The following is a 26,303-nucleotide window of genomic DNA, read 5'->3' as shown; positions in this document are numbered from 1 at the left end:
TTTTACTAAACATTAAATTATTTCCCAAGAAATAAAAAGCTATGTACATTGTAATTATCTACAGTAGGCCTTCAGCATCCTTGCTATTCACATGCATGGGGTTTGGGCTGCATTCATAAGCTCAGGCATGCTCCTTCATTGCTTGCGGAGCTGTCCCCTCCAGCCAATCTACAGTCCAAGGAACACTGACATGTGTGTTTACTCTGATTATTTTTTTCCTTTCTCAGCAATCAACAGTGCCAGAGGGTGACTGAAATTAAAAGCAACTAAAAGAGGCAAGCTCCTGCAAAAAGCTGAGACATGCATGTCATTGGAAAGCGAGGGTTGTTGGCAAGTTGCAGAGCCTGGTCCAACAACCCAGCCTGAGTCCTCTGGCAGGATGAAGTAGTTGATTCATGACTTATTTTGAAAAGGTCTGAAAAGGGACAATTTACCTACAACATGTTGCCTAAGTTACTATACCTACCTGTGGGATCTGTATACTTAATTCCCATTCTGCATTTTACAGAAGGCTGGCATTCAAATCCCATTGCACACTTGACTCATTCTTTGCTTTTTCTTTTTAATCTGATGAGTATTTCCTAAATATGAAGAACCCCTGCTATTTATGAATGCAGCCCTGGTAAACAGAAAAAGCCCACCCCATCCCCTCCCAAATGATAATAATGACATATAACTCTTTCTTTTTTAATAATAATAATAATAATAATTATAACAATAATAATTAAAAATAAAAAGTCAGAAATATTGTAGACCAAGTGGATTCTTAGTATTAAACACTAGTGCAGTTGGGGATTTCCTTTGTGCTTTCACTGTTGGCAATTGTTGAGATGCTTCCTGTGGAGGAGAAAATGGAGAAGAGTCTCAGAGCAGTGGCTTCAACTGTTTGGGCTATATTGCTTCTCTTTCCTTCTTAGGATGTGCTTATGTAAGTGTAAAGACAGGAAAGGTGCCTACAAGTAACATCCTTTTTTGTATTTGCAGTAAGTATGGAGCATGCAGAAAACCTGTTACTACAGCTCAGCTGACCAGCAGTAAATTCTTTTAGCCATTGGAGACATATTCCCTTGTAATGATAGCACTCCAACAAACGTAAGCTTGGCTCAGCTGATTCTTCTAAGGGTTCAGGGAATTTGGGACCCCTCCACAGGAGAGACAGGGTCATGAGCAGGCATAGGTGTGAGCCACAGCTCTTACTAAACTCCTATCTATGCATTGCTGTTTCCAGGTTCCTACCCTGGTCATTTAACACTGTGAAAAAAAAAAAAGCTGAAAAACAGTAAGAAAAACTACCTGTTACTATGTTGCAGAAAGAGATTTGCTTCCTATCTCAGGGCCTCATGCTCTGCTTGTACCTGGGTCACAGTTACTGCCTTTCCTAATACCCCAGTGACCAACACCCTCACCCAGACCACGAAACAAACCCCAGCTGAGGGCTGTCTCTCACCCATCACTCTCGTGTCCAGCTCCTTGTCCATCAGCTCTTCAGGGTCTGTGAACTCACTCAGAGTGATTTTGGGGGCATTTTCACTTTGGCTGACTGAGCCAATCATTTCCTGCTCCTTGTCATGCTGAACTTGGGCATAGATGTTAATCCAAGGGATTTTCCTGCACAGGAAATGAAAACAAGAGGTTATATTTTGTAACACAGGGATCCTTGGCATGTCATTGATTAATCGGACCAACTAAACTGAGACCAATCCCAGAAATGCAGCACTGGCAGTGATGCAAAGTATCAGCTCTCAGAATGGTGAAAGCACAACAGTGATGTTCAGCTCTGAAAGTGCCATTAGCATCCACTAATTCCAACACCAGCCTAAAGCTACCCCAAATCTCAGGCCACCTGCCTTCCTATCCTGTGCCCAAAGGCTCCTCCAGCTGTAAGCCCAGATGCTCTGGTCTTGCCCTTTTAAATGAGAAGTCAGGCACACAGTGGACACTGCACCCAGCTCAGAAAGCAGTAATCAGCTAAGTGCAATTAACTGCACTTGCCAGCTCTCTCAGTACTTATTATATGATCAGTGGTGCACTGGAAACCAAAAGTAAAAATCAATTTGAACACTACCGTCAACTGAGAAAAAAATTGCTAGACTTGTTTCTATTGACAGACCCACACTGACTCAGTAGAAATTGCCACATCAGAAAGAGTTATAAAGAATAGGTCTTGCCTCAGAGCACAGAAAGGACTTGGAACTCATAACACCCACCCAAAGTCTATTTGCTACCATTTCATTGCAAAAACAGTTTGCCATGCTACGGATCATGCAAGTTTGCAGGGACTTATTTTGCCTTGCTACTCAGGGAGCCAAGAAAATGAAGGGATTATTTCTTCTTCCTTCTTCCAAGAGAAGTTAGACTGTTACAATGATATCCTTGAAAGTCAGTTAGTTAGACAGATAGATAGGCCTAGACAGATAGATAGTAATCTTTAGAGGAATGCAAGTTTAAAATGAGAGAACTGAAAGGTAATATGTTAAGCATCATGGGGGTTACAAGGATTATCCGTGCATAGTTGCCTGTTGGAAGACAAGTGGCTGTTTTTTTCTAATGCCCTTAAAAGGAATCTGTGTCATGCAGTCCACACTGCTAAAATACAAAAAATTCAGATAATTTTTTTTTTCAGTTTCTTAAAGCACAGAGGAGAGAGAAGGAAGATGTGTTCAAAAGAAGCTATATAAAATGCCATATCTTTATGCTAACCTGTCTGCTGTTGGGTATGTCAGAGATTGGAAGCAGTGCAAATTGCCTCAGCTCTCACAAATTCAACAGATCTATGCCGATTTTACTCCAGTGACATTCTGGCCTCAAACAACTTGTGCCGTTGGCTTGATTTGGCATTCTGTTCTTAACCAGCAGCAAGTCAGGACACATTTGGGATGTTTAGCAGCATTAACAAACCTCATGTCCTTCTCCCTTTCTCCTGCCCTCTCTTTCTAACCTTTAGACATGCCTTACAGATCACTAGAAGACATAAGCACTATACAGGGAATGCATACGTTGGATGACAAATGAATTCCTATAGGATTTAAGTGCCCAGAAAATGTCTGGAGGTGTGTAGAGATGTGGGCACAAGAACACACCTGGAGATACTGGAAGACTTAGTTTTGCTTCCAAACAATGCAATGGTAGAGAAGTGGTAGTCTTCTGAGCTTTGGGAGGAAAGGAGAGAGAAGCTCTTTAGAACTGTGAAGGCAGAGAGCCTCCAGTACTTCAGAGAGTTAGGGGGAAAAGAAACTGAGATGGCTGTACATATGCGCATCTATCTACACGTACCTAATCCTGCTATGCCTCCCAGGACAGACACAGGTGGCCACAACATCCCACTGCGCATCTCTGAGCACATGGGCACACACGCACACACACTCCTGCACTCCTGTCCCAGGGCACACACACATTGACTGCCCCGCTGCCCCACTATTGACCTATACACTTGATCTCCCAAGAAAGAAACAATCTTTTTACAGACTTATTTCCATCCTTTTCCCCCTTCCTTCCTTTTACACCCATACCTCCTCAACAGGCATCTCTCAGGTTACCAGTGTTTAACATGCCTGCCGAGTCTATAACTTGATGGACTCATAAGAAGTAATCTGTGTGCAAACCAGCAAGGCACAGATTCTATAAAGCTGTAAAATTAAAAATTGATGCAGGCCCATGCTCTCCCCACAACCTTTTCCTGCAAGCAGTAGTTCTGTATTCAGGCTGGGATCACCATTAATCAGAAAAGTACATATGGCTAATGGATCTCTGCATCACTGAGAGCTAGAGGAAAGCTTTTTTTCCACCTCCTTTTTCCATTAAGAATTGTTGCATGCTCTCATATCTGATCCACTGAGCCAGAGGTTTTAGAGCTGAAGAGTTGCTTTCTGTTCTGAAAAATCCAGCTGAGGACACTCTGGGTAACTGATTTAATCCCAAACTTTGTCAGTTTGACCTGGGTTTGTCCTCTTTGGGTCAGAGTAAATAAGAGACGACAGCAAGGGGATGAGCTTTGGGCTAAGCAAAAATGATGCTTTAACTGGCTTCTTCCTCACTCCCAATTTTTAATACTTTCAATTTTCAGACAGATTTTAACAATGTAGGGTCTTCCCAGCTCTGAAGCACAACACAAGGCTGATGGCTGCTATGCTTAAGACTCAGGATGCTGAAGTAATACAACAGTCAGTTTTATGAGCTGTAGTAGTATAACATGACCTGGAGCCTGTCAAAGCAAAGTTGATTACCAAGCTCCTCACTGCTCTGTGGCAGCTGGAGTATACAGATTCTTCTTCCTGGTAACCAATTGCTGACCACAGAGCCAAAGACATTAGGCCAAATCTAAGAAATCATCTCACCAAGACACAAATGAAAGTATATCTTAAAAAGAGTTGTATCTACAGCTTGACATCTCCAAAAGAGACATCTCTTCCCTCCTCATCCTACATCTGGGAGTGAGAGAAATCATCACCTGCCTCCCCAGCACATTATTAAGTCAATGCCTTAAATAAGTCCCATATCCCATTCCCCACCCTACCTGGGAAGTTGTATTCCACCTCACAGAATCAGAGAGAGGATTTTAGACTGCAACCAGCAAGTCACACTGAAGGCCTGGAAATCTGCACCTGAGCAGATTCACACATATGGGTTCTCTGGAAACTGTCCTGGGCCACTCTAGTCAGTGGAAGCTTGGTAACACATCTTGATGTGCACAGGATCAAGCACTAGAAGCAGTGCCACCCACTGAATTTGATAATGGTTAATGCAAGTCTTGGAAAAAGGGGAGCTTTAAACCTGGAGACTAGGATACATGCCTATCTTACCATTCTATTTTTCATACTGTTTGTATCCCACTAACATCGTTAGAGAGTACTAGTCTTACCTTGGGCTGCAGAAAAACTGCAGAAAGAAACAGATTGGAAAGTGGAAAGGAAAAACTCTAGCTTCCCAAACTGGAGGAACCACTCATGTCTGGAAATATTTATTTATTTATTTTTAAAGTCAGGCTCAGCTTACGCTTCCCATACAACATTTTGTTACTGGGCAGGATCTGGGCACATAGGCCATTTAACACAGTAAGTACCATACTGAATGCAAAGTTCCTTCTAAAGAGCTCCATCTGGCTAAAATTCTTACAAGACAGGCCCTCAGCAAACAGGCCGTTCTTATCCCATATTTTGTTTCACAGATTGCAGCATCAAAGTGCCATGGGCCAGCACAGGTCCTGCCTGCTGCCTGGAAGCAAAAGGTTTATATTAACATCTGGCAAACAAAACCTCAGCACAGATTCCCAAAGGCATTTTGATGCTTAACACAATTTTCTGGCTTTGAGTTTCCTACCCTTAATATAATCACACCTGTTCCTCTGCAAGACTAAACTATACACTTTGCAAGATACAAATGAGATACTGCTGCACTAAGGCAGTTGGCCAGGTGGATATAGACTGTAGGAAGACATCCATTGTGATTTTTTGACTAAGTCTGCATTCTGTAGTTCAGCACTCAGTGAGCACGTAGGGTTCCCATTTCTGGTCTGTGGTTCAAACACAACGCTGAAGCAGGTCACAGCTTGATTTCTGAGCTCTTTGCGAGCTTTCAGAGCACTGAGTTTGTGGTGGAAGGGCAGTAGACAGTCTGCTTTCTATAGATGAGAACTAGGGAACTATAATGATAATGGTCTAAGCATTAGGCCAGCATAACTCACTCTACATCTGCAAGCCAGGCACTGCTCTGCCTAGATTTCCTGTAAACCACCCAGTGTCTTCCCCCTCCAGTCTCCAAAGTTTCCCAACTTACCTCTTGAATTTGTAGATTAAAAAAACAGCCAAGCCTACAAACACTACAGACAACAACATCAGCATCGCTGAACTGCTATGACCCGTGCTGGAATCAACAAGAGGTGCTGCAGGAGGAAAGACAGAGCATTACATTTGCAAGATATTATTAGGGAGAACATAACTAGCAGAGAGTCAAGCTCAATTCTGTCTTCGCCACATCTGCTTTATCACCCCTGCATGGTGCATGCTGTTTTCAGCAAGACCAATCAGTAGGAAACAAATTGACTCTCTTGTCCTTTAAAAGCCAAGCTCGTTTTTCAAAACAGTGCAATCTAACACCTCCTAGTGAAAAGGCACAAGCAGCCACACTTAGCTGAATGGCTGATCACTCCTGTGTTAACACTCTGGGCTATTTCTTTTCAGGCTTTTCCAGGGACTGCAGTGAAAATGAAATTTATGAAGTGTGGCTTAATGATGTCTATTCCCCTTTGGAGAAGCTACCTCAGAGCATCCATGAACAGCATGACTCCCGTCTTCCAAGGATGTGTATCTATCTCGCATGTGACAGGAATCTAGCCCTGTGAGAAGCCTCAAGGCTCAACCTTGTATTGGACCTTGAGGCTTTTTACCTGAGTCAGTTTTCATAATGTGAAGGAGCCCAAAGCATAACCCTGGACCCAAGAACACACTACATTATAACATCTTGGAGTTCTGATCCATCTATCCTTGACATTTTGGGTGGGCTAAATAAAGTGTATTCTATGCCTTGTTTATGCAGCTATTCCCACAGCTCATCAGAGCAGACCATCTTAATGGCCTGAGCACTGTGCTGAAAATCAAGAGTCTGATGAGAAGTCTCTAATGATGCACAAATGATTATTAAGTAGCAGCTGAGTGTTTTTCACTCTGCATAAATATTTGGTTTTGTGGGTGGTTAGTGGTTGGGGGTTTTTTGTTTTTTTTTTTTTCTGTTAGTTGGTTTTTATTTTGGTGGGTTTTGTTTTTTGGGTTTGTTTTTTTGTTTGTTTGTTTGTTTGTTTGAGTGTTCTCTCACCCAGAAGACCAGGACAAAGTCTATACAAATAGAGTCACTTCTGGTTCCATGCCAAATTTTCACACCTAAGTGTCTGATTCCGTCAATATTCTGCTTCTACTACTTCTACAGACTCTTTCTCGGAAAAGAACTGACTGTCATTTAAACGGAGTCAAAATATTATGGGAATGGTCATGAAACAAATGCAGCACCCCCACTGGGGGCACTGGAAGGGGGCGGTGTGAGAATGGTTGAGGACTGTAAGCTAAATCCACACATTGCACTGTCTTAGTATAACAAAGATTCTGAATCTGGCGACTGCAGATATTTGAATCTCATTTCCAGTTTTGCAAATTAATTCATTCTAGCCTACTCCTACGAACATCTGGTTCTCATCCCCAAACAACAGTCAGAGAGTGAAGGCAAAAAGGCATTACCTGTAGGATATGTCACAAGCCTTGGTTTAGCCCGGGTCTTGGCTCTCTGAGAGCCTCATGTAAAAGGAAGCTGAAGTGTATTATTGTGCAACATGAATCCCAATCTTTTGGAGAGGCTATCAGCAATGTCACATGCACAAGATCCCACATTTCAGATAATTGCAAAGGCAGTCACAAAATGCAAGGACAAAAACTAATCCATCATCTCCTCTCTTATCATCACTGTCTCAGCAGCGGTTGAAGTATTAGACTGGCCGAAAGTCTCAGCAGTAGCCAAGAGCTTCATATTAGGGTAATTTAAAGCAAAGGGGGTGATGAAGCTTAAAGTGACTATTCATTAATCTGTGTGAAAATGGAGATAGGTAGCATTGAAATTTAAGTAAGTTCTAATTTGTAGAAGTCAGTATTCAGGCACCTATTCCCTGTAAGAGGCCTAGATCTTCTTTTCATGAGTACTTTGCCCCTGTAAAGCTTCTTGGCTAGTCATAATGTTAACAAGCCCTTCAAAATAAGGATTTGATCCAATATCCATGAAACTTAGTAATACTCCCACTGAACTCCACAGGTGCCCAGTGAGGGCTTAATGGAACACCATTCACCTGATTTTCTAACACACTTGAAAAACATCAATGCACTAGTTAATTAAGCCATAGGGAACTCTTAAAATGTACTTTTAATACTTGTACAAACTGGTGCATGAAAAGCACACTGCTGGATTCTGTTTTTAACACGTCCTGCTTCTACTACAATGTCTCAATACAATCAGTCCTACATATCCCAGTAGCACACACCAAACTGTGAGTGCTTTGATGTAGATTGGTTCTCCTGAAGTTGCCTGAAGCCTCGAGAGAACCACAGCAATGCATTTTACTCCACACTCACCTAATGTTAACTGAGTAACATACACCACAACTTCAACACCAGGCTTCAGTTCGAACTGGACCAGGTTCTGGTTGAGAGCATTAAAAAGGATTTCTACTACCTGATAAAATAATAAGAGATACAGTACTTAAAATATAGAAGACAGCAAGCTCTGGAGAACATTCAGGAATGCATGTAGCCTATAAATGGTGACTAACACCTCTTACCAGCTTGAGGAAGAGAAGGGAAGCGAGAAACGGAGATAGTGGAGAGAAACACATACACGTGCTTTAGATGGAGCTGAGTGTAATTGCATGGAAGTCTCCCTACAGGACTTTTGAGACTCACAAAGTATGTTATTACACCTCTCTTGGGAAGCAAACCAATAAAGTCAGCAAATTTTTTTCTTTTTTTTTGGAGGGGGTAGGGGAGAAAAAGAACTAAGGATCTTTTCACCCTCCACAATATCCCGTGAGTTTAATCTAGTGCACTTGGAAATCACTGACTTGCTAGCCTTTCATTCATTGGTGGATGATGGAACTGAGTTAGGTAGTCCAGCCTAGCAACACTTCTTTGCTTACATTGATTCAGAACAATCCTAGTCACGTAGCTCCTATTTAAACAGGCTGCTGGGGACGAGACAATCCAGTTTTGAAGATTAATGGGGAACTTGCCATATTTCTCCTTCATTTAGAAAAGGGTCCTTGGACTAGAGTCTACTCATGTGTTATTTGGTTGCCTCAGAGCACATACTTGGTGTGTCACACTGGAACCTGAGTTCGTTAATGCCTCTTAGGGTAGTTCTGATAGTCAGGGCACAGCTACCAAGTAGTTCTGATGGCCTGCTCTCCAGGACAGAGCTCTTCAAGCAGAAGGCAACAACAGGTGCCAAAGTGCAAGTGAGGAGACCATCAAATAAAATTAGAGTGCTAGAGCTTCAGGCCTCATGGTCAGCAAGTTAGAAACCTAATCTGAGATGTCTGTATAATACTGAAATATGAAATATTGACACAACAGCCTGTTCAGAGGGAATCCTAATACAGGTAGATCCTGCTGAACAGGGTGGAAACAAGTCTGAGAAAACCCCTCTAAAAAGCCTTCCAAACCTTCCCACCATAATGCATCTCTTCTGCACACTCACCACCATAAATTTAAGAGGCCAGCTTTGCTAGCTTCCTAGGACAAATGTACTACTCTGAGGGGACTGACTTTGCTCAGTGCTTCCACAGAATTCAGCAGTTCTCTGAATTACTTAATGTTTGATCACAGAAGAGTTACTCCTCCAAGAGTTACTTGGAGATGGGCTCAAACATAGCCTGCATGCAGTAAAAATGCTGCGTACGAGAACATCAGCTAGAGCTAAGAAGCCTTTCCAGCAGTACTTTACTCCTTTGCCTTTATAGAGCTGATTTAATCACTTGGTAATTCTACCATGAAAGCTTCAGCAGACTAGTGCTGTTGTTCCTAGCTCTTCCCTTGCCTGCATATCACTGTTGCTATTCATCACTGTAATTACCTATTTATCTAAATGGATGGATATTGTAACTTCCAAATATAGTTTGCACATGCCATTCGCTGCTGCAGAAAAAAAAAAGGTCTTGTTCCAGTGATATACGAGCTGAAAAGCCTGATTTATTTTTAGTAAACCTCAGTATATTATCCCGCTGCTTTGGCCTCTGTCTATTAGCATTCCTCCAGGGAGCAGAGGGAGTACATATTCAAGGTTCCTTTGGCCATAACTACTGTAATAAGGACACACCACTGATCTAGGAAGAACCACTGCTGGTAGACTGTGATGTATCTCAGTGAGGTACTTTTGTGATGCATTTTTCCTCTGCAAATAATTTTCTTTAATGCCATAAACTACATTGCCACAGTCCCAGATGCATCCAATTCCATCAAACTTATTGTAAGTCATTTCCAATGCTGCACAAATTAAGGGGCCCATCTGCAAATGGTATGATAGGAATGGATGTTCCATGAGTCCTTCTTTCCTTACTTGCTCCAGATCAGCCTCACTGCTTTTCCTCCTTTCTGTTGTGTTTTTATGGGGCAGTATGAAGAGTTCAGCAGAAGTAGGCAGCCCAGGAAATACAGCTACCAGGATCTGTTCATCAGGGATACCAGTCACCTAAAAGAAAAGTAAAAAGGAAGTCTCTAGCTGCTATTCTGTTACTGATGTTTCCATTCACTACAGGAAACTCTGCTCCCATTAAATTGTTACTTGCCAGTTCCACTGTATGTATGTTATGGAGCTAATGAGTTGTTCTGCCTATGTGGTGGGTCAGAAATAGATGCTAACGATTTACTCCATTTCTAGAATTGAATGTAGAATGAACACCCCTGGACCCAAAGATCTCAACCCATAGTCCAAACCTACTATGTCTCCAGATCTGAATTTTCCATATAGTCATCTCTACAAAAGAATGACCAAAAGTCAGATCCAGAGAGTCTGGCTCAGAACAATCACTGGTAAGTGTGCCACTAACAGGGACATATGAAGAAAATCGCCTGCAATCACCTTCTAATATTAGGTTATGGGGATCCACATTTGCCACACATGAGTAACTTAATGTCTCCAGTGGGATACTCTACTACTGGGGCTGATTAGGAGGGCTGTGCTAGAAACTGCTCAATTTGCTGAGCCAAGAGTCCGTATTCCATACCTGACTCACAGGTCAGGTCTTCAGTTGCTTCAGAGGCTACTTCCCTGTCTCCCCAAATCCAAGATGGGCATCCTCAGTAGGTCAGGAAGCCTCTCACAAACTCTCTGCTATATGAGGCTAACTCCAGTAGCTCCCTGCTCCTACCCCACTTCAAGCTCCTTGGCCTTATTCCTGAGCTGAAATGTATCAGTGGGGCAGCCCATTCCTGGTGATATGTCATGTAAGTGCAGACCATGGATTGCAACCTAATATTCACAAAAGGATATACAAGCAAGCACTTCTATATGGTCTCTGCTGTCGTCTGTAACTGTTCATAGTTACAACCCAACTAATTTCTTTTTTTCAGCAGGCTTGATTCTGAATACAGTAAAAGGGAACAACAGTTTAAACAAATGAATTTAGTCTTTTGTCAGGATGGGAAAACAATCAAGGAAACTCTTATAAACTGTGAATTTTGAGTGGGCTGCAGATGAGAAAAGCTGAGCAGGAATGTACTTTCCCGGTAAAAATAATCAGCCTCCATTTCTAAGAACAGCTGTAGCTGTAGCAAAAAAACCCAGCACGATACATTTTTGGCAGAATGGAAAAAACACAAAAGTTTGCCCAGATCTATCTCCTGATTTCACACAAAACCAAAGTCCCTGGCTATTTGATATCATAAATTATTCTGTCCCCTTTTGTGCAAGAATGAGTGCTAGTTTACATATTCTAATTAATCCCAAAGGAAGATTCAGTATCTTCCACCCACAGAAGTCTCTCTTTGTCCTGTATTTTAAAGGTAAATTTATTTTCCCCTCTTAATCCTCATTTTTTGTCCCAGTTGAAAGGGGAGTAGAGCTTTATAATGTTCACCAGTTGCTACAGCTATCTGCACATTGAACTCCTGACTGAGTAAGAGGTAACAAAAATCTTCATTGTACATCCATTGTGCTACAACATGTGTCTTCTAGGATGAAGTGGATCAGCTGTTTAACAACACATGGTAACACTACTCAAATGTTTGGAGTGGAAAACAGTAGACACTGTAATATCAATTTGGCAAAATAATAATAATAATGATACTATTGCAATCAAGAATTTGTAAAGTCCTCAGGGATATTAAAAACTAAAAAGCACCATAGAAACATAAAAGTAATTATAATATTTCCACAAAATTCCCAATATAGTTTGCCTGTGTAAAAAGGTCCAGTATATTTAGAAACTTTTTACTAATTTAAAATGATAGCCTCATTACTACTGTTTTTTCTCATTCTTTCAAGCTAACATGTTGAAAAAGTGCATGTTTTAACAGCATTGTCAATATAAGTACAGATAAGGAAATGGATGCTCACCTGTGCTAAAGCTCTCTTGATGACTTTGCCAATGTCTTGCCTCCATTCAGGGATGTCAGGGTTATGGTAGTCCAAGTTGGGAGAAAATGACAAGAGCTGAGATTGGAAATACTCTGGAATAGAAAAACAGTATTTATAAGAGGATTAAATATGCAGAGTACAGCCAAGGCTGCAGAAGACAACAGGAAGACCATAATTAAACTGTCTTAAAGCAAGAGAAGGAAGTCTGAAGGAAGAAAAAGGGCTGGGTAACACTAAGCAAGACAGAAAGCTTTCAACAAAACAATTCTTGTAACATTTCTTAATAAAGGACATTTTGCCCTAATACCAAATTGTGTTTTTTCCTAAAAGAAATGGAAGCAAGAATGAGAGAGGGGAGAGGATACCTTCCCTTTATGATGCCTATAGGCTTTGTAATTTTGCCACTCAGCTTCATCAGACCCTGCTTACAAGGAAGTTGACCAGTAAATAAAGCAGCATCTGGCTGAAATTTGGAAGGTCTGTGCAATTGCATGCATTGTGCTTTGCAGAACAAACACCTACTGTAAGTAATGTTTTCAAAAGCAGGTATTATCTGTTTGCTCTCCTGGAGGGAAACCGTGAGTGGTTAATACCCCAACAAATCAGAACCCAGTGGTGTTAATGACTGGCTAATCAAGCCATGGCTATTCATGAAACACTTTGAAATTACTTCCTAATTGACTGATTGCAGGGAGGAAGAAAAACTTCCTAGACTTAAAATACAGAACATTTTAAATTTTTCTCCAATTCCAAATCTCCCCTATGGTGTCACCAGAGACCAAGGTTGGAATCCTTACGACAACTGTGCACAATAAATTTGGGCCAGTGGGAGGCACAAATCCAGGATGGAAATCATACTCAAATATAAGTTCTCAGGGTAGATGGCTCTCTGGTTTTAGAGATGTGCTGTGCCTTACTTTGAAGCACCTGACCTTCAGACACTTCAAATCGGTACCATTAATCATTTGCAAGAAGGTAACAGTTTTAGATCAAGATACACCACAAGAATATGTGGGGAAATCCATAGAATAGCAGGGATGTGCCAGCACAGCATTTATGTTGCATCTTTTGCAAGATCTGTTCTTTCATTTTAGATGGTGCAGTATATTTTTAAATAAATAAGCATCAAAGAGAGTGGGGAAACTCTCCCAAGTTCTGAGGGCTTAACCCAGATCCTGATATATAAAGCCTTTCACTTTTGAAAGCTCAGTACCATGTCCAATTTATTTTTTGAGTATATTCTGGTCTGTTAATCACAATTTGAGAAAAGCCTGCATAAGTCTCCTCCACTGCTAACACCAGAAAGCCATGCTTTCCTGCCTAGAAACATAATAACACAGGACACAAATATAGCAAAGTGCATGTTTACCAAAGGTGTCACTCATTTACATACTCAGACTTGAACTGATCACCAGACTGGGGGTCTGGCAGGACTCCTTCCTTAGACCATGTCAGTCTGCAGCATGGAGCTGCATAGGACTACTTGGACATTCCAACTGGATCACTCTCTCTTTGTGATAAAGCCTAAAGAGCTGGATCTTCTAAACAGAATGGCAAAATTTTTTACAGTGGTTAGAAACAGAGAGCGAGGAGTGCTCTGTGGGACCTACCAGGACCAAAGATCAAGATCATCTGCGGGGACCTCTCCCAGATATGCTTGATTCAGGTTTATTCCAAAAACAAATGGAAAGATGCATGTTTCCCAGAAATAAACACTGCTTTTTGCAATGCTCAGAATGATCGAGTAGAGGGTTACTTACATTTGCTAATAGCTAGTTTCAGTATTACTAAATGATATCAACAAATTATTAAACCCATTGCATTTCACAGCCAGGCAATCAATAAATATCTATTTAGCTGGTTGTTAAATCTGAGCATACAGCTTTCCAGTCACCAGCAGGACATTTATTTATATTTAATTACTGAAACAAGACACACATAGTTAAACTACACAGTGCAATCTGAGTTATTTGAAGCCCAGGTCTCTTAATAAAACTTGCTATCCAAAGAAAAGCTTGCCCTTAAATGCTGGATGCCAATAACTGGATAAAGAAAATGAAGACTAGCCCAGGATAGAAATTATTCTCTGGAGAAATCTCAAAGTCCTGGCCAAAACTGCTGAGAGCTCTTCCACTCAGCCTTTATCAAGCCCCCAGAAGGGTAAGCCCTGTGGTCTGCCAAAGGGCGCTTTTTGCAGCCCATGATGTGCAGATATGGCAAGAACATACCAAACTTTACTCACACTAAAGTCCAGTAGACATACTCAGACCTCCAGCTGTGGCATGGAAGATGGGAAGAGATACCAACAACAGAGTCATTTCTGCTCCCTGTTTTCCAGACCCCTGTTGTTTATGCAGTCACTGGATAAAGAGAAACATCAGCAGCACTCAGGCCACCTTAATGATGCACTATGACTACTTCTTTCCATAGCTGGGAAGCAGAGGGAAGGCAGACTGGCTACAGTTCTTTTGGGAGTTCCCAGTCAGGGTGTACAGACAGACCAGTTGGCAGAGAAGACTCCAGACACTTTACTACAGTGCTGAGCTTAAAAATTTGGCTAGCTGCCCCATCCAATTAATTTCTGTATTTTGTGATCATGACATATCTGAGCTACTTTGTTTACAATTTGTCTTCAAAAATTCCTCCAGGCACTACAGAGTTCACAGAGTTTATTTTGGTTCAGCAGCAACTACCTGTTCTTCACCTCTAGATACCCCCTTGAGATCTGATTATAAAAGGCTGAGGGTACCATGCACTGCGATCTCCTTGGTATCCTGGATGAGGGTGTTGCCGGCAGCAACTTGCACAGTGACAGTGTTCATCCCCTCCACAGCAAAGACGTATGAGATGCTGCTCTCCAAGGTGATGAGGGGCTGCAAGAGGTAAACATAGTTGGCGATATTAAAATCAGGGTGAGATTAACTCACGATCACAACATGCACCTGACTAATCCACCAGGCCATGATATCCTCCCTCCCTGACACAGGAATGGTGCTCTGAGCGTGCATGTCCTGCTAAGGCCTCAACGTTCCCATCCATTGAGAACTGTCCCACAGGCAAAGGTTTCTCTCACTTCAGTAAATGCTTGCTGAAATGCTCTTCCACTGAACTGCAACACATTATGCTATGAATACCTCAGCAGAGCACAGTTAGCAACTGCAGAATACACACACACACATGCACACTCAGCACAGTTGCTGTATCAGTTATACAAAACACAGGATCCAGCTCAAACCAGCATTGAACATAATCCAGACACACAGATGCTTCTTCAAACAATCCATATTGTTCAGATTCAGGGCCAGCCCTTGCTCTTATGAGCACAAATCCATCTATCCCACAGCAACTCTGCTCAGGTCAGAGGCAGGGCACCCAGCATCGCCCTGTCCATGCTTTGAGCCTGTAAACTGGCTCCAGCCATAAGCTGGCAAACCATGCTAACAAGGCTGAAAGCATGGCATAATACCTGCAGACAATGCTGTCTGAATGTGGCTGAATGGTTTCCAGAAGAAAGTTCACCTGAATTTAGCCAGATCAGAACTCTGGCAGAGAAGGCTGACTATCTGCACCTTCTCAAACAAAAATTATCTTGATAGTACTACAGGTGTCCTCTTCACACAAGAAACTCTCACATTGATACACATCCAGATGAGAAAAGTGCACGATGTTCAGGAAAAGCTATTTGTATATTGATTGATGTATCAGGTTTGCACAGCAAGGTTCAGGTAGCAGGGGGGCTGCAGGGGTGGCTCCTGTGAGAAGATGCCAGAAGCTTCACCCACATCAACCAGAGCCAATACGATCTGGCTGCAAGACGGACCTACTGCTGGCCAAGGCCAAGCCCATCAGCGACGGTGGGTGGCAGCAGCTCTGGAATAATGCATTTAAGAATGGGGAAAAAAACCTGTAGAACAGCAACTGCAGCCAGAGACAAGACAAGAGTCTATGTGAGAGAACAGCCCCCCAGGTCGGTGCAGGAGGCTGGAGGGGCTCCAGGTGCCAGAGCAGGGATTCCCCAGCAGCCCATGGTGGAGCCCATGGTGAGGCAGGCTGTGCCCTCAGCCCATGGAGGTCCATGGTGGAGCAGATGGGGGACCCACACCGGGGCAGGGCAGAGTGTGAGGAGCCCCCTGAGGGGGCAGGAGCGTCAGGGAGAGCGTGTGAGGGACTGACCCAGCCCCAGCCCCGTCCCCTGCAGTCTGTGGGGAGGGGGCAGAGACATGGGGAGTGAAGTTGGGCTCAGGAAGAAGAAAGGAGTAGGAGGAAGACGTTTTAAGTTTTGGTTTTATTTCTTATTATCCTACTCTGATTTTATTGTTAATAAATTAAACTGTTTTCCTCAAGTGGAGTCTGTTTTGCCCGTGATAGCGATTGCTGAGCGATCTCCCTGTCCTTATCTCGACCTCTGAGCCTTTCGTTACGTTTTCTCTCCCCTGCCTGTTTGAGGAGGGGAGTGATATAGCAGCTTTGGTGGGCACCTGGTGAAAATCAGAAGTCTAGCCCTCCAAATGCCATTGATCGGATAGCTGGCCTGCAGACAAATCTCTTGGTTTAGACCATTAAACCATTAAAATGAAAATAGTGATACTAGCTTCCATTGCAAAAGTACACAGATAAAGCCATCATACCATTGGTGTTGTCCCTTCACTACACTGCCTGTTTGTTTCCAGAGGAAAATCTCTTAACATTCACCTTCTTAGCGCTCATGCTTCATCCCATCAGACTGCCAACCTGCCTGCATTTCATAGCAGTGGCCGTATATGCCATTTTCATAACTAAATCAAAATTTCCAGTGGCATTGGCCAGACTAGGAAACACATTTCCTTCCCCGCAGAATGCCACCTTCCTTCGAATCCCTCATCCATGAGCTGAAAAGGCAGCAGTCATGAAAAAAAGGGACTCTCAGACCAAGTGAGCAAGGGTGCCAGCTTGTGCTAGCCCTGGAGGCCTAGCTAACATGCATTTAGATATACACACATCCTGGACAAGCAGCACGGGCCTCTATCAAACTGCAGTGATATTAGCAATCTTCCCAGAGGTTACAGGTTGTGATTCTGTGCAAAGGCAGATAAGGGGAACCAATCTGGCCTTTAAAATTACAACTTTCCCTTTTTGTATGTGTGTATGCTGGACATTCCATTATCATGGATGATTTCACCTCCATCATGGAGTTTTAATATTCAGCCAACTCCTTAATTTTAATTCAAGCACCAAGATTTGGAAACTAACTGTAAATTAAATCAAGTAGTTTAAGGTTCATTTGCTCAAACCTATTAGACAGCTGGACACATTTATTAAACTGGACCTGTGTTAATCCAAGCAAATTGGCCTTTGGGCATACTGCAAAAACTAGCACACCAAAAATTCAGTGCAATGGTTCCAGCAGGGTGGGGAAGGCAGCAGCAGAACCTTAGCCAGGTCATTTGAGTCTAAGATAACATTCGCCTGTGCAGCAGCACAGAGTACCTTAGTGAGACTGCACAGTGACACATCTGGTTCTGCCTGGGATGCCTACGGACTGAACAGAAAAAGAAGCTGCAATCCCTCAGCATGGAACTAGAATATATCACCTAATAATAGCAGTCACTATACACAGTATTACAAACCTCATCCTTTAATTCACACACAAATCAGTGTTCCCCATCTTCCACTTGTACTTAGGGCACCACAGTTTGCCCATGAGTGGGCACAGAGAAGGATCTGACCTGTACATTAAACATCCCAGAAGAAATTTTAATGTGATGTAGATTGTTGTCCTGAAAAAAAAAGAAGGTAGCTGCTGCTGTTATATCTATATCCTTTGTGATACTTCTGTCAGTTGAAGTTGAAGCACATTTCATGAGGTAGCTAGAGATAATGCTTTGCAAAGAATGAAAGGTGCTCTGGGTCTTTGATTTGGCCACAGGTAAGTGGCACCATCTTTACTAATCCATACCTCAATATATTTCAGCAACAGTCATCAAGGTATCATAAGCATCAGCTACTCTATCTGCAGTTATGTCCAAAGCATCCATCCCAAACACATCCATATCTGCTTGTAATCTTTTGCTTATGGGTCTGAAACTTAAACTAGAAGTTAAAACAGATAACATGATATTTACAACCCAGACGCAAGCACAATGAGGGCTACATGGAAATCTTCAGCAAACACCACTGCTTTGCTCTACCATTTCTAGACTACATTCCATTTCAAAAAATCTTTTTTAAGGCCTATTCACAACCAACCCCTATATTAAGGACAAAAAACAACAGCAGGAAAACTGACACCTGGGTACACTGGAGGGCTTAAGCAGATGATCAAGTTACCAGTACCTAAATTGTCTCAGGTGTACTTCAATGGCTGTCCATGTGTGACCACTGAGCCAAAAATATCTGAACTGTAATGTGATTTTGCATCCCTCTCATTGCAGTACAAACTATGTGGAATTACCTGGTAGTAGTCACGGACTAGATGTGAATGTGTGGGTGGTTGCCATAGCTCAGCTAGTGCACAGAAACTTGCCAAAGTTATAGTAAGTGGCTTTTGTTCCTCAGCTCTTCCAGTGCCTCAATTACACTTTCACAAAAATAGGTGACTTCTTACAGCGAGCTTCCTAACTGAATGTAAAATCTCAGTAGACACAGCATTTACTGATTATTTTTTTTCTCCTGCTACTGTTGGTAGCAGGGGTAAGAGGTTAAAATGCAAGCAGCTTTGTCAAAGAGAAAATACTTGTGTGCCTGCTATTTTTGAACTCAAGTTCCATATTTAAGTAAAATCCCATTTTTTTTCTGCTGTGACCTCATTTCAGTGCACATGTTCAATTGCAGCTCAATAATGTAGACAATGACGTGACTTAAACTGCTTTTGTAAATAGCAGCAGATACTACATTGCAAAATTAGCAGCTGCACATTTCACAACTGTAATAATGGCAGATAGTGCCTGTGTGTCAGCTATCTCACTCCTAAAGTCTATAATAAAAACTGTAGCTAATAAGCAATCCTGCTCTCTCCATTTGAAAGCATGACTGCGACTTGTCATGACTGCAACTTGTAGTTTCACTTTAATTATAGACAACAAATCTCTTTATAATAAATTTTTGCCAATCATTTGAAAATTCACTGCAAAGAAGTCTCATCTCCATCTCTAATATATCCAAGACCATGAACAAGAGTTACGGACAGACACAAACAATTCATTGAGTGTAGATTGAAATTCTAGATACAGCTGGTTTTTTGAACACCAACAGCTTTAAAGTATTGTGTTGCAATCCACCATTATATACTGCATACTGGTACATAATGGAAACCCCCATGGTTATTTGAACACCAGCAGTTTTTAGACACTGTGTTGAAAGCCAGTATTATCCCATATATAGTGGTATATAATTCAGTTAAGTTGCAAGTGAATGCTGGTAAAACCAGTGGTCTCCAAAGCTCAGTTGGGCTGATAACAGCCAGATGTAAAAAAGTAATGACTCCTAAGAACAACAGGAGACAGGAGGAAATAAACACACAAATGTTGAAGTACAGATAATGACAACCCTTTTCAGACAAGGAAAAAACTAAAACACAAAACAAGCAAACCAAGTTGTTTTTATTAGGGCTGAGAAAGTTCCCAGTCTGGTGCAACAAGCTTAGGAAGTGAAAACGAACCAAAGGGCAGCTGTACCTTTGTGCTGTTACCAAACCACCAGAAGTAGGTAAGTGTGCCTGCCTGGCTGGGCCAAACTACTGCAGTTATGTTGACATCCTTATTTCTGATGGCGACAAAGGGGACACTCAGATGGACATGCTCCACTGGACCTGTGTGAAGAGATGCTTCGTTATTAGAGGCTTTGAGTTAAATCCTTCCTGTGCAACTGTGAACATTAAGGATCTTTCCTTTAAATAAATCAAATATCTTATGCCAGCAGTGAGACTCTGCTATAGCAATACAAAAGAATTTCAGCAGTCAATAAGCAACAGAAAAAGATACCAGATTAATAAGCATAAAATCATATATTTTTTTTCCTCACTCTTAATTCTAGAGGAGCCAGAAATGCACGTTTTCCACTGTGCTAATTTCAGACAGGGTCCACACTGTGTTTAGAAGAAATTTTTTAACCCAGTTTGAGGGACCACAATGAACTGGCTTTGCACTGTATAGGGCAAGTTGCTACTGAAAGCCTGAAGGATAGGACACAAGAAAGAAAGAAGGTGTTTCCTTGAAAAAATATCCAATGAGCTACTAAGATTTGTGGGAAAATAATTTTAGCCAAGATGGCTTAAATCTGATCATATACTCAGCGTTTATGACGTGGTTAATTACACTCTGCCAGTTTTTTAGAAGGTCTCCAAAAGAAAGATTCATGATTTTGGAAGTCCTTGGTATCTTTTTGACTTTGGCCTCACATTAAGTAGTCTTTGGGGAGTCAGTTACCACTAGCAAAAGTCAGGAACTACTTGAATGATGCATAGATTGGCATATCAAAGTATTTAACTGCCAGAAGAACTTCTTTCTGACTTATAAAATGAAAAAGTATCAATGCAAAGTTGTGTCAAATAAATGCAAATGTCCAGAATGAGTCCTGTCCGTGAAGTCCAGAATTAAGCCACCAGTTCCTCTCCAGAAAAAATACTGAGGTTTTGGTTGCTAGTTTGTTTAAAGCTTTTACCATCTCCATTGCTTTCCTTATTGTTTAAGTTTTTGGTTTTACGGGTATGGAATTTCAGCTGGTAACTGTTTCACATTGGGCAGCATTACCGAGTCCTTCTGAATGGTACCTTTTAAAACACAACAAACTGATAGACTGTCACTGTGAGAAGGACAGGATGAAATAAGAAAGAAGTGATTTTTTTTTTTCCTAAGGCACTAATTCTGGGAAGCAGGAAATTTGTTGATCTTAACCAAGATGATCTCTTTGTGTTAACTCTCAGCTCTTCAAGCATGATAGGGGGACATTGATCATTTCTCCACCTACTTAGATGACAAGGATTTTGAAGAGCAAGAACTGATCTTTCACTGATGGAACATACAGCTCCAGGCACAATGGGGCACTATTCTTACTTTTGGCTCCTTAAAACCTATTCTTCTTTTTCCCCCTTTCCCAGGGGGTCTTTACCAGCAAGTCACTCCTGAATTCTGCCCATAGTAATTACTCTGAGTTCCAAAAATAGCAGGATCCCCCAAATATTTTGTGACAGTGCATGTAACAGGAAAAACAGTAATATTTTCACTTTCTTTAAATGAAGAGATGAGCAGCTTGACAGCAGATTCCAGAAAGGTGAAAAGCTGACCAACCACTCATAAAGCTGCAGGGTAGAAAACTACTGTTGCTTGAGGCCAAGGAGCTTCTTCCCCCGCACCGCATTCTAGCACCAGACAGACTGTATAATAAGGGTGATTTATATAGCAGGCATTTTTGTCTGTACAGTTGAGCTTCAAAATCAAACCTCCTATATTGACTAGTACATCCAAATATATTAGAATTCTAGTACTGAGGTATCACCTATTTCAGTGTTTGCATGAATGTAGATGCTTGCAAAATATTTCCCTAGAGATAAAAGTCAAAGGAGAGATCTGAGGGGCTGAGGAAGAAGAGGGTAGAGTAGCACAACCAGGCAACGCAACTGCCTCTCATAGCATTCTATTCTAAAATTCTCACCATGAAAAAGAAGTTCCTATGAGAAAAATCAGATAATCCATACAAAGCTGGTTGTTATTACCAGGTAACCATCACTTTTGTCAGCTAATGGCCCAAGGTGAAGGAAAAAAGAGTTAATGTTCTAATAACAGGTTGTTAAATGTAGCCATGATTGACTTTGAGGGAATTATGAGTACAATAAAAGCTTCAAGGAACATTTATTCGTTCACACACGGAGCTTGAAATTAAAAAGAAGAAAAAAGTTCTTGAGTTTTGGAAATTTCTGACTTGCTTCCAGCCAAAAAGCTCAAGTAAAAGACAGACAGGCTAGAAGACATTATGACAGGCTAAGGGGGAAGACAGACACTGATGGTGTAAATCTGAACACAGATGGAATTCTCTGCCCAGGACACCTAGTAGTCTGAAAGCAGGACAAAGAACTTCGTTCTTCCTGGTCTCATCCTGTGTTCCACACCCTCTGCTCTCACCTGTGGCTTTGAGAAAGTCAGCTGGGGGCTCTCATGTGCCAAGTGGAGAGAAATTGCACTTGTTCACCAAACAGGAGGGAAAAGTCAGGAATGCATGTCAAACACATGAAATGTGAAAAGTAGCACGTCAGCCCTCAGTACATTCATATCCCAGGAAGTATGCTCAGCATAATGCTTTTATTTAATAAGCACTGTAAAACTCCCAAATCCTGAGTAACTGACTCAAAACTTAGTAGATTAATCTAAAACTGGTATTAGAAGCATGTTGAAAACACACATTTGGAGTTTGTTTCATATGCTGTTTAGTGTCTGCCCCTTTCAAAAAGCCCAAGAAACATTTTCAGACTTTTATCCGTTATCTGTGAGGACTGCAAATATACTTGCGTTAAAAGAAACTTCTCTTCCTCTTCATGCAGTGAAGTTTACTTAACAAGGTAGAAGAATATCTAAAAGTCCAAGCCTTTGGAAGAGCCTGAGCTGCATATGTAGGTGGGTTTGCATGAAGTTGCAGGGCTCTTCAGTGAGGTCATTTTTTTTTCACCCAAGGAATCTAGTAGCTGGAAGTACTTACAGACCACATGCAGGAAAAGGACAGCAGTGTCAGAGCCCAGGCTGTTCTCTGCATATGCTGTCACCTGAAAGATTCCAGCACTCTTATACACGTGCCGGATGCCATCTTCAACAGGGCTGAAATTAGCATAGGATACTGCAATGCCATCTCCAAAATCAAGCTGAATATTTGTCCTTTGGAGATCGCCCTGCAACAGAGAAGGTTGGATTAGGAAACTGGGCTGATAAGAGTGATTTTTATTACCTTCCATCCCACTTCTTAGTTCCATGTCATTAGCATGGACACAAACTTGTAACTTTACCAAAAAAGCGTACCTTTTTTCTGTCAGTCACCAAAGTGGTCAGACTCAAATCAACACCAGGTAATTATACACAAGCAGTGCTTAGAATAGCTGAACATATACACCTGTAAAGAGATGTTATTCCCCCATCTTGGGTTTATAGATCTGGAGAGGGCAGAGTGCCAAACATGCATATACCAACGGACCATACAGGAATCATCTAATGCAATGCACGGTTGGGCATTACGTGTCACTGAAGTGGCCAAGGCTTTGCACAGCCTTTTGTTGAATGGGTACTGTCCAAGTACTTCCATCAGAGGCAGTGAGATGGGGGCACTACACTGATGGTAGGCTAAATGCTAACTGGAAAGTAATTTCCACATGCATATGGGAGCATCAGAAACACTCCAGAACAGGACAGTAGTTGAAGTGGGTCTCCAATACGTTCCAAAGAAACAGAAGCTAGTCACTGAGATGCTGCAAGTCTAGTCTAAGTTAGTTTTCCAGGCTTCCTGTATAGTCAGAGAAAGAAAGAGACCAACACATCCCTTCCAAAGATAACTGAGACAGGTGACATGAATCATCTTCTGCAAATATCCATGCCTGTACCCTGATGATGGAGCCTAGATGATTACTTACAGCTAAACACGTAACTTCAGGATGGCTGAATTCATGCCCTTTGAATCCCGCATTGAGGACTGACAGATTTTGTCTAATGTCAGTTAACACAGAGATAGGGCCTGTATACACAGGGGAGTGAAGTAGATGATGAGGAAAGTCCTTTCTAGGATTACTGTCAATGACGGCTATGAAACGAAGGAGGGGAAAACAGACAAGAGATTCCAGCATTGCTGGTATTGTCTAGAGGCAGCAGTTGGATTGTTTTAATTTAAATCATGCTTTAAACCACTGTAGTTGAACTGTAGACGTGTCTGTTACTTCACTTTCTTGGAGTCTTACTTCATACTTGTCCCCAGCTGACTAAAAGTAACACAAAACAAGGCTAATTTAAACAGAGCTAAAGCCCACTGCAGTGATTTCACTAAACTGAAATGAAACTACACCTCAGATTAAATCTCTGTAACTTTCTGCATATATATCAGGTCTGTTGGCCCTAAGTAATTTTCTCTCATGAAAGGTCTCCACTGTGTTCGCTATGGGTGAAGAAGATACTAGTTCCTTTTGGAGATGTTCCTAGCCCAAAACTAAACCCAATTCCTAGATATATTGAAGGTAGGAGTGAGATTCTAAAGTGGAAAAAAAACCCCAACAAAACATAACAAAACAAAAACCAAAAAAGAAACAAGCAACAACAACAACAAAAAAAACAACAACCCAATCATGCTCCTAAATTTAACTGGGTGTGGTTTTGGGGGTTTTGGATGTGTTTGTTTTGGCTTTTTTAGATAGGACATTCAGAAATATTTCATGGCCATCTCATAAACCCCATTATGGCTGTAAATGCACAGGGTCAGGATCAAAGCTAATGTCTGGTTCTGGTACATGTCGACCTAAGGGAGGGAAGCAGCTGTGTAACTCACAGCCAGTTCTGATGTGCCTCCAATCCCTCCACAGCCTGTTCGAATCCTGCAGGCTCCTGCATCCCCTGGGCCCACTGGAAAAGACAACTGAACTCCCAGATTTCACTAAAGCCTCTGGGCCAGGTATTGCACAAAACAATGACTTCCTAGAAAAACTGTGCAGATCAGACAAAGAGCAAAGATTGCTTGGGACAACCACACCTGTGACAGTCCCTAAAAGTTTCAGAGCTAACAGCATCAGCTTTCCTCTGAGCAGTAGTTTTCGATTTTACCTGTGTGTGGCAAAACACATGGCTTACAGCCTAAATTCTGGCTATGAACCTCACATCCGTAAGCGATTTTTCATATGGTCTTAATACATTCATACATAGCACAGATCCATTTTGGATCATATCATCCCAGGACAGTCAAGATAAAGGCAGAATATTGACTGAATCATGGAAAAAGAGGTCCTAAAAGCAGGATTACATAGCTCACAGGCTGTTCTAACTTAAATGCTCAGCAACTGAGACCAAAGGTGCACAACAAAAGCTCTTGCAGAGATAGAAACATCCATGAAAGGCAAGGGGTCACAGTTCTTGCCTCCCACTGACTCCAAACTCATGGCAGCTGCTGTCTTACTGGCAGATTTCTCTATTGACTTAATCAATCTGTCCTACTAGAAAATTAAAAATACAGTATAAACCAAAAAGGAAACACAGAGGACTAGAGTGGTAGTGACACTAAAACCTGTCTATAACATTAAGTAGCAAATAACATTCCTTTGAGAAAAAGATTTAAAGTCCCACTAAAAACTTCTCTAGCAGGGGCAAAATTTCACTCATGGGATATTCAGTTATTTGATAGAAAGGCTCCCACAGCTTGTTAAACCTTTCAAAACAGCTCCTCAAGGGAATGTACTATGACCACAAGTTCATCTCATACGGAAGACACTGAACAGAGGATAAAAATCTGAGCTGAGCTGGATTCATCATCGGTGACCTCAGGCTGGAATCTCTTGCACCCATCACAGCAGCTCCTCTCTCATGCCTAACAACTATCTTTTCTGTTTCTTCCTTGCTTCTCCAACATGATTCCACCTGAAATTATAAGGTTTGAAGTGGAGAAGCAGGAACAGATTTGTCATGCCTAAATGGTAGCAGATGATCTTTCCACCCAGTTATGAAAGTTGGGTCTTCAGTATGATGTCTGCTCACCACACTAATGTTTTCTTTCTCCTTTCCATACCTCTGTATCCAGTACATAAAATACTAAAACAAGTGTGCCAGCCCCACACATGATGTCAGAATATTCTGGAGTTTATGAATACAAATTAAAATAGAAATGAAGTGGAAGCACTTCAAATGGAAAAAAAAAAATCATTGCTCTTCATATATATTCAAAAAGTGCATTTTATTGCTTTCAGCTCTGTAAACTACCAAAAGGGAATGAGCTAGGGGCTGTCACAAAGATCGGAGCTCTACATACTGAAATGAGTGAGCAGGCAAAGGGTAGTGGAATGGGCGGACAGGAGTACTGTCATGGAACAGCTCTTCAAAGTCATTTCCCTGTCAAGGCTAGCCTTGGGAAGTTTTCCTGCCTGGAAGCCACACTAGCAAAGTGACAAAGCAGATCACTGGTTGAAATTTTGACCTTCTGAAGTTAAGAGCCAAATTTCCACTGATTTCAGCAGGGCAATAGTTCATCCAATATGTGCTTGGGACGGGGGGGAGTGC

The 26,303-nt window shown here is 41.7% G+C and overlaps 1 protein-coding gene across 1 annotated transcript in view; it reads right to left on the bottom strand.

The window, feature by feature from the left end:
• Positions 1-739: 739 nt before the first annotated feature.
• The window catches only part of SORCS3 (sortilin related VPS10 domain containing receptor 3), a 304,316-nt gene continuing 278,752 nt past the window's right edge, over positions 740-26,303 (bottom strand). The window contains exons 19-27 of the mRNA XM_037400038.1: positions 22,768-22,954; positions 19,755-19,888; positions 14,852-14,975; positions 12,082-12,194; positions 10,084-10,215; positions 8,106-8,205; positions 5,773-5,878; positions 1,448-1,608; positions 740-837 (exon numbers count right to left, since the gene is read on the bottom strand). Coding sequence (XP_037255935.1) covers positions 773-837; positions 1,448-1,608; positions 5,773-5,878; positions 8,106-8,205; positions 10,084-10,215; positions 12,082-12,194; positions 14,852-14,975; positions 19,755-19,888; positions 22,768-22,954 — 1,122 coding nt within the window. The 3' untranslated portion in view covers positions 740-772. The remainder of the gene's footprint in view (positions 838-1,447; positions 1,609-5,772; positions 5,879-8,105; positions 8,206-10,083; positions 10,216-12,081; positions 12,195-14,851; positions 14,976-19,754; positions 19,889-22,767; positions 22,955-26,303) is intronic.

The sequence above is a fragment of the Falco rusticolus genome, chromosome 9, assembly GCF_015220075.1.
Source record: "Falco rusticolus isolate bFalRus1 chromosome 9, bFalRus1.pri, whole genome shotgun sequence".
Lineage (NCBI taxonomy): Eukaryota > Metazoa > Chordata > Aves > Falconiformes > Falconidae > Falco > Falco rusticolus.
Note: the sequence above shows the minus strand (reverse complement) of the source record. Positions and strands in the feature narration are given on the sequence as shown.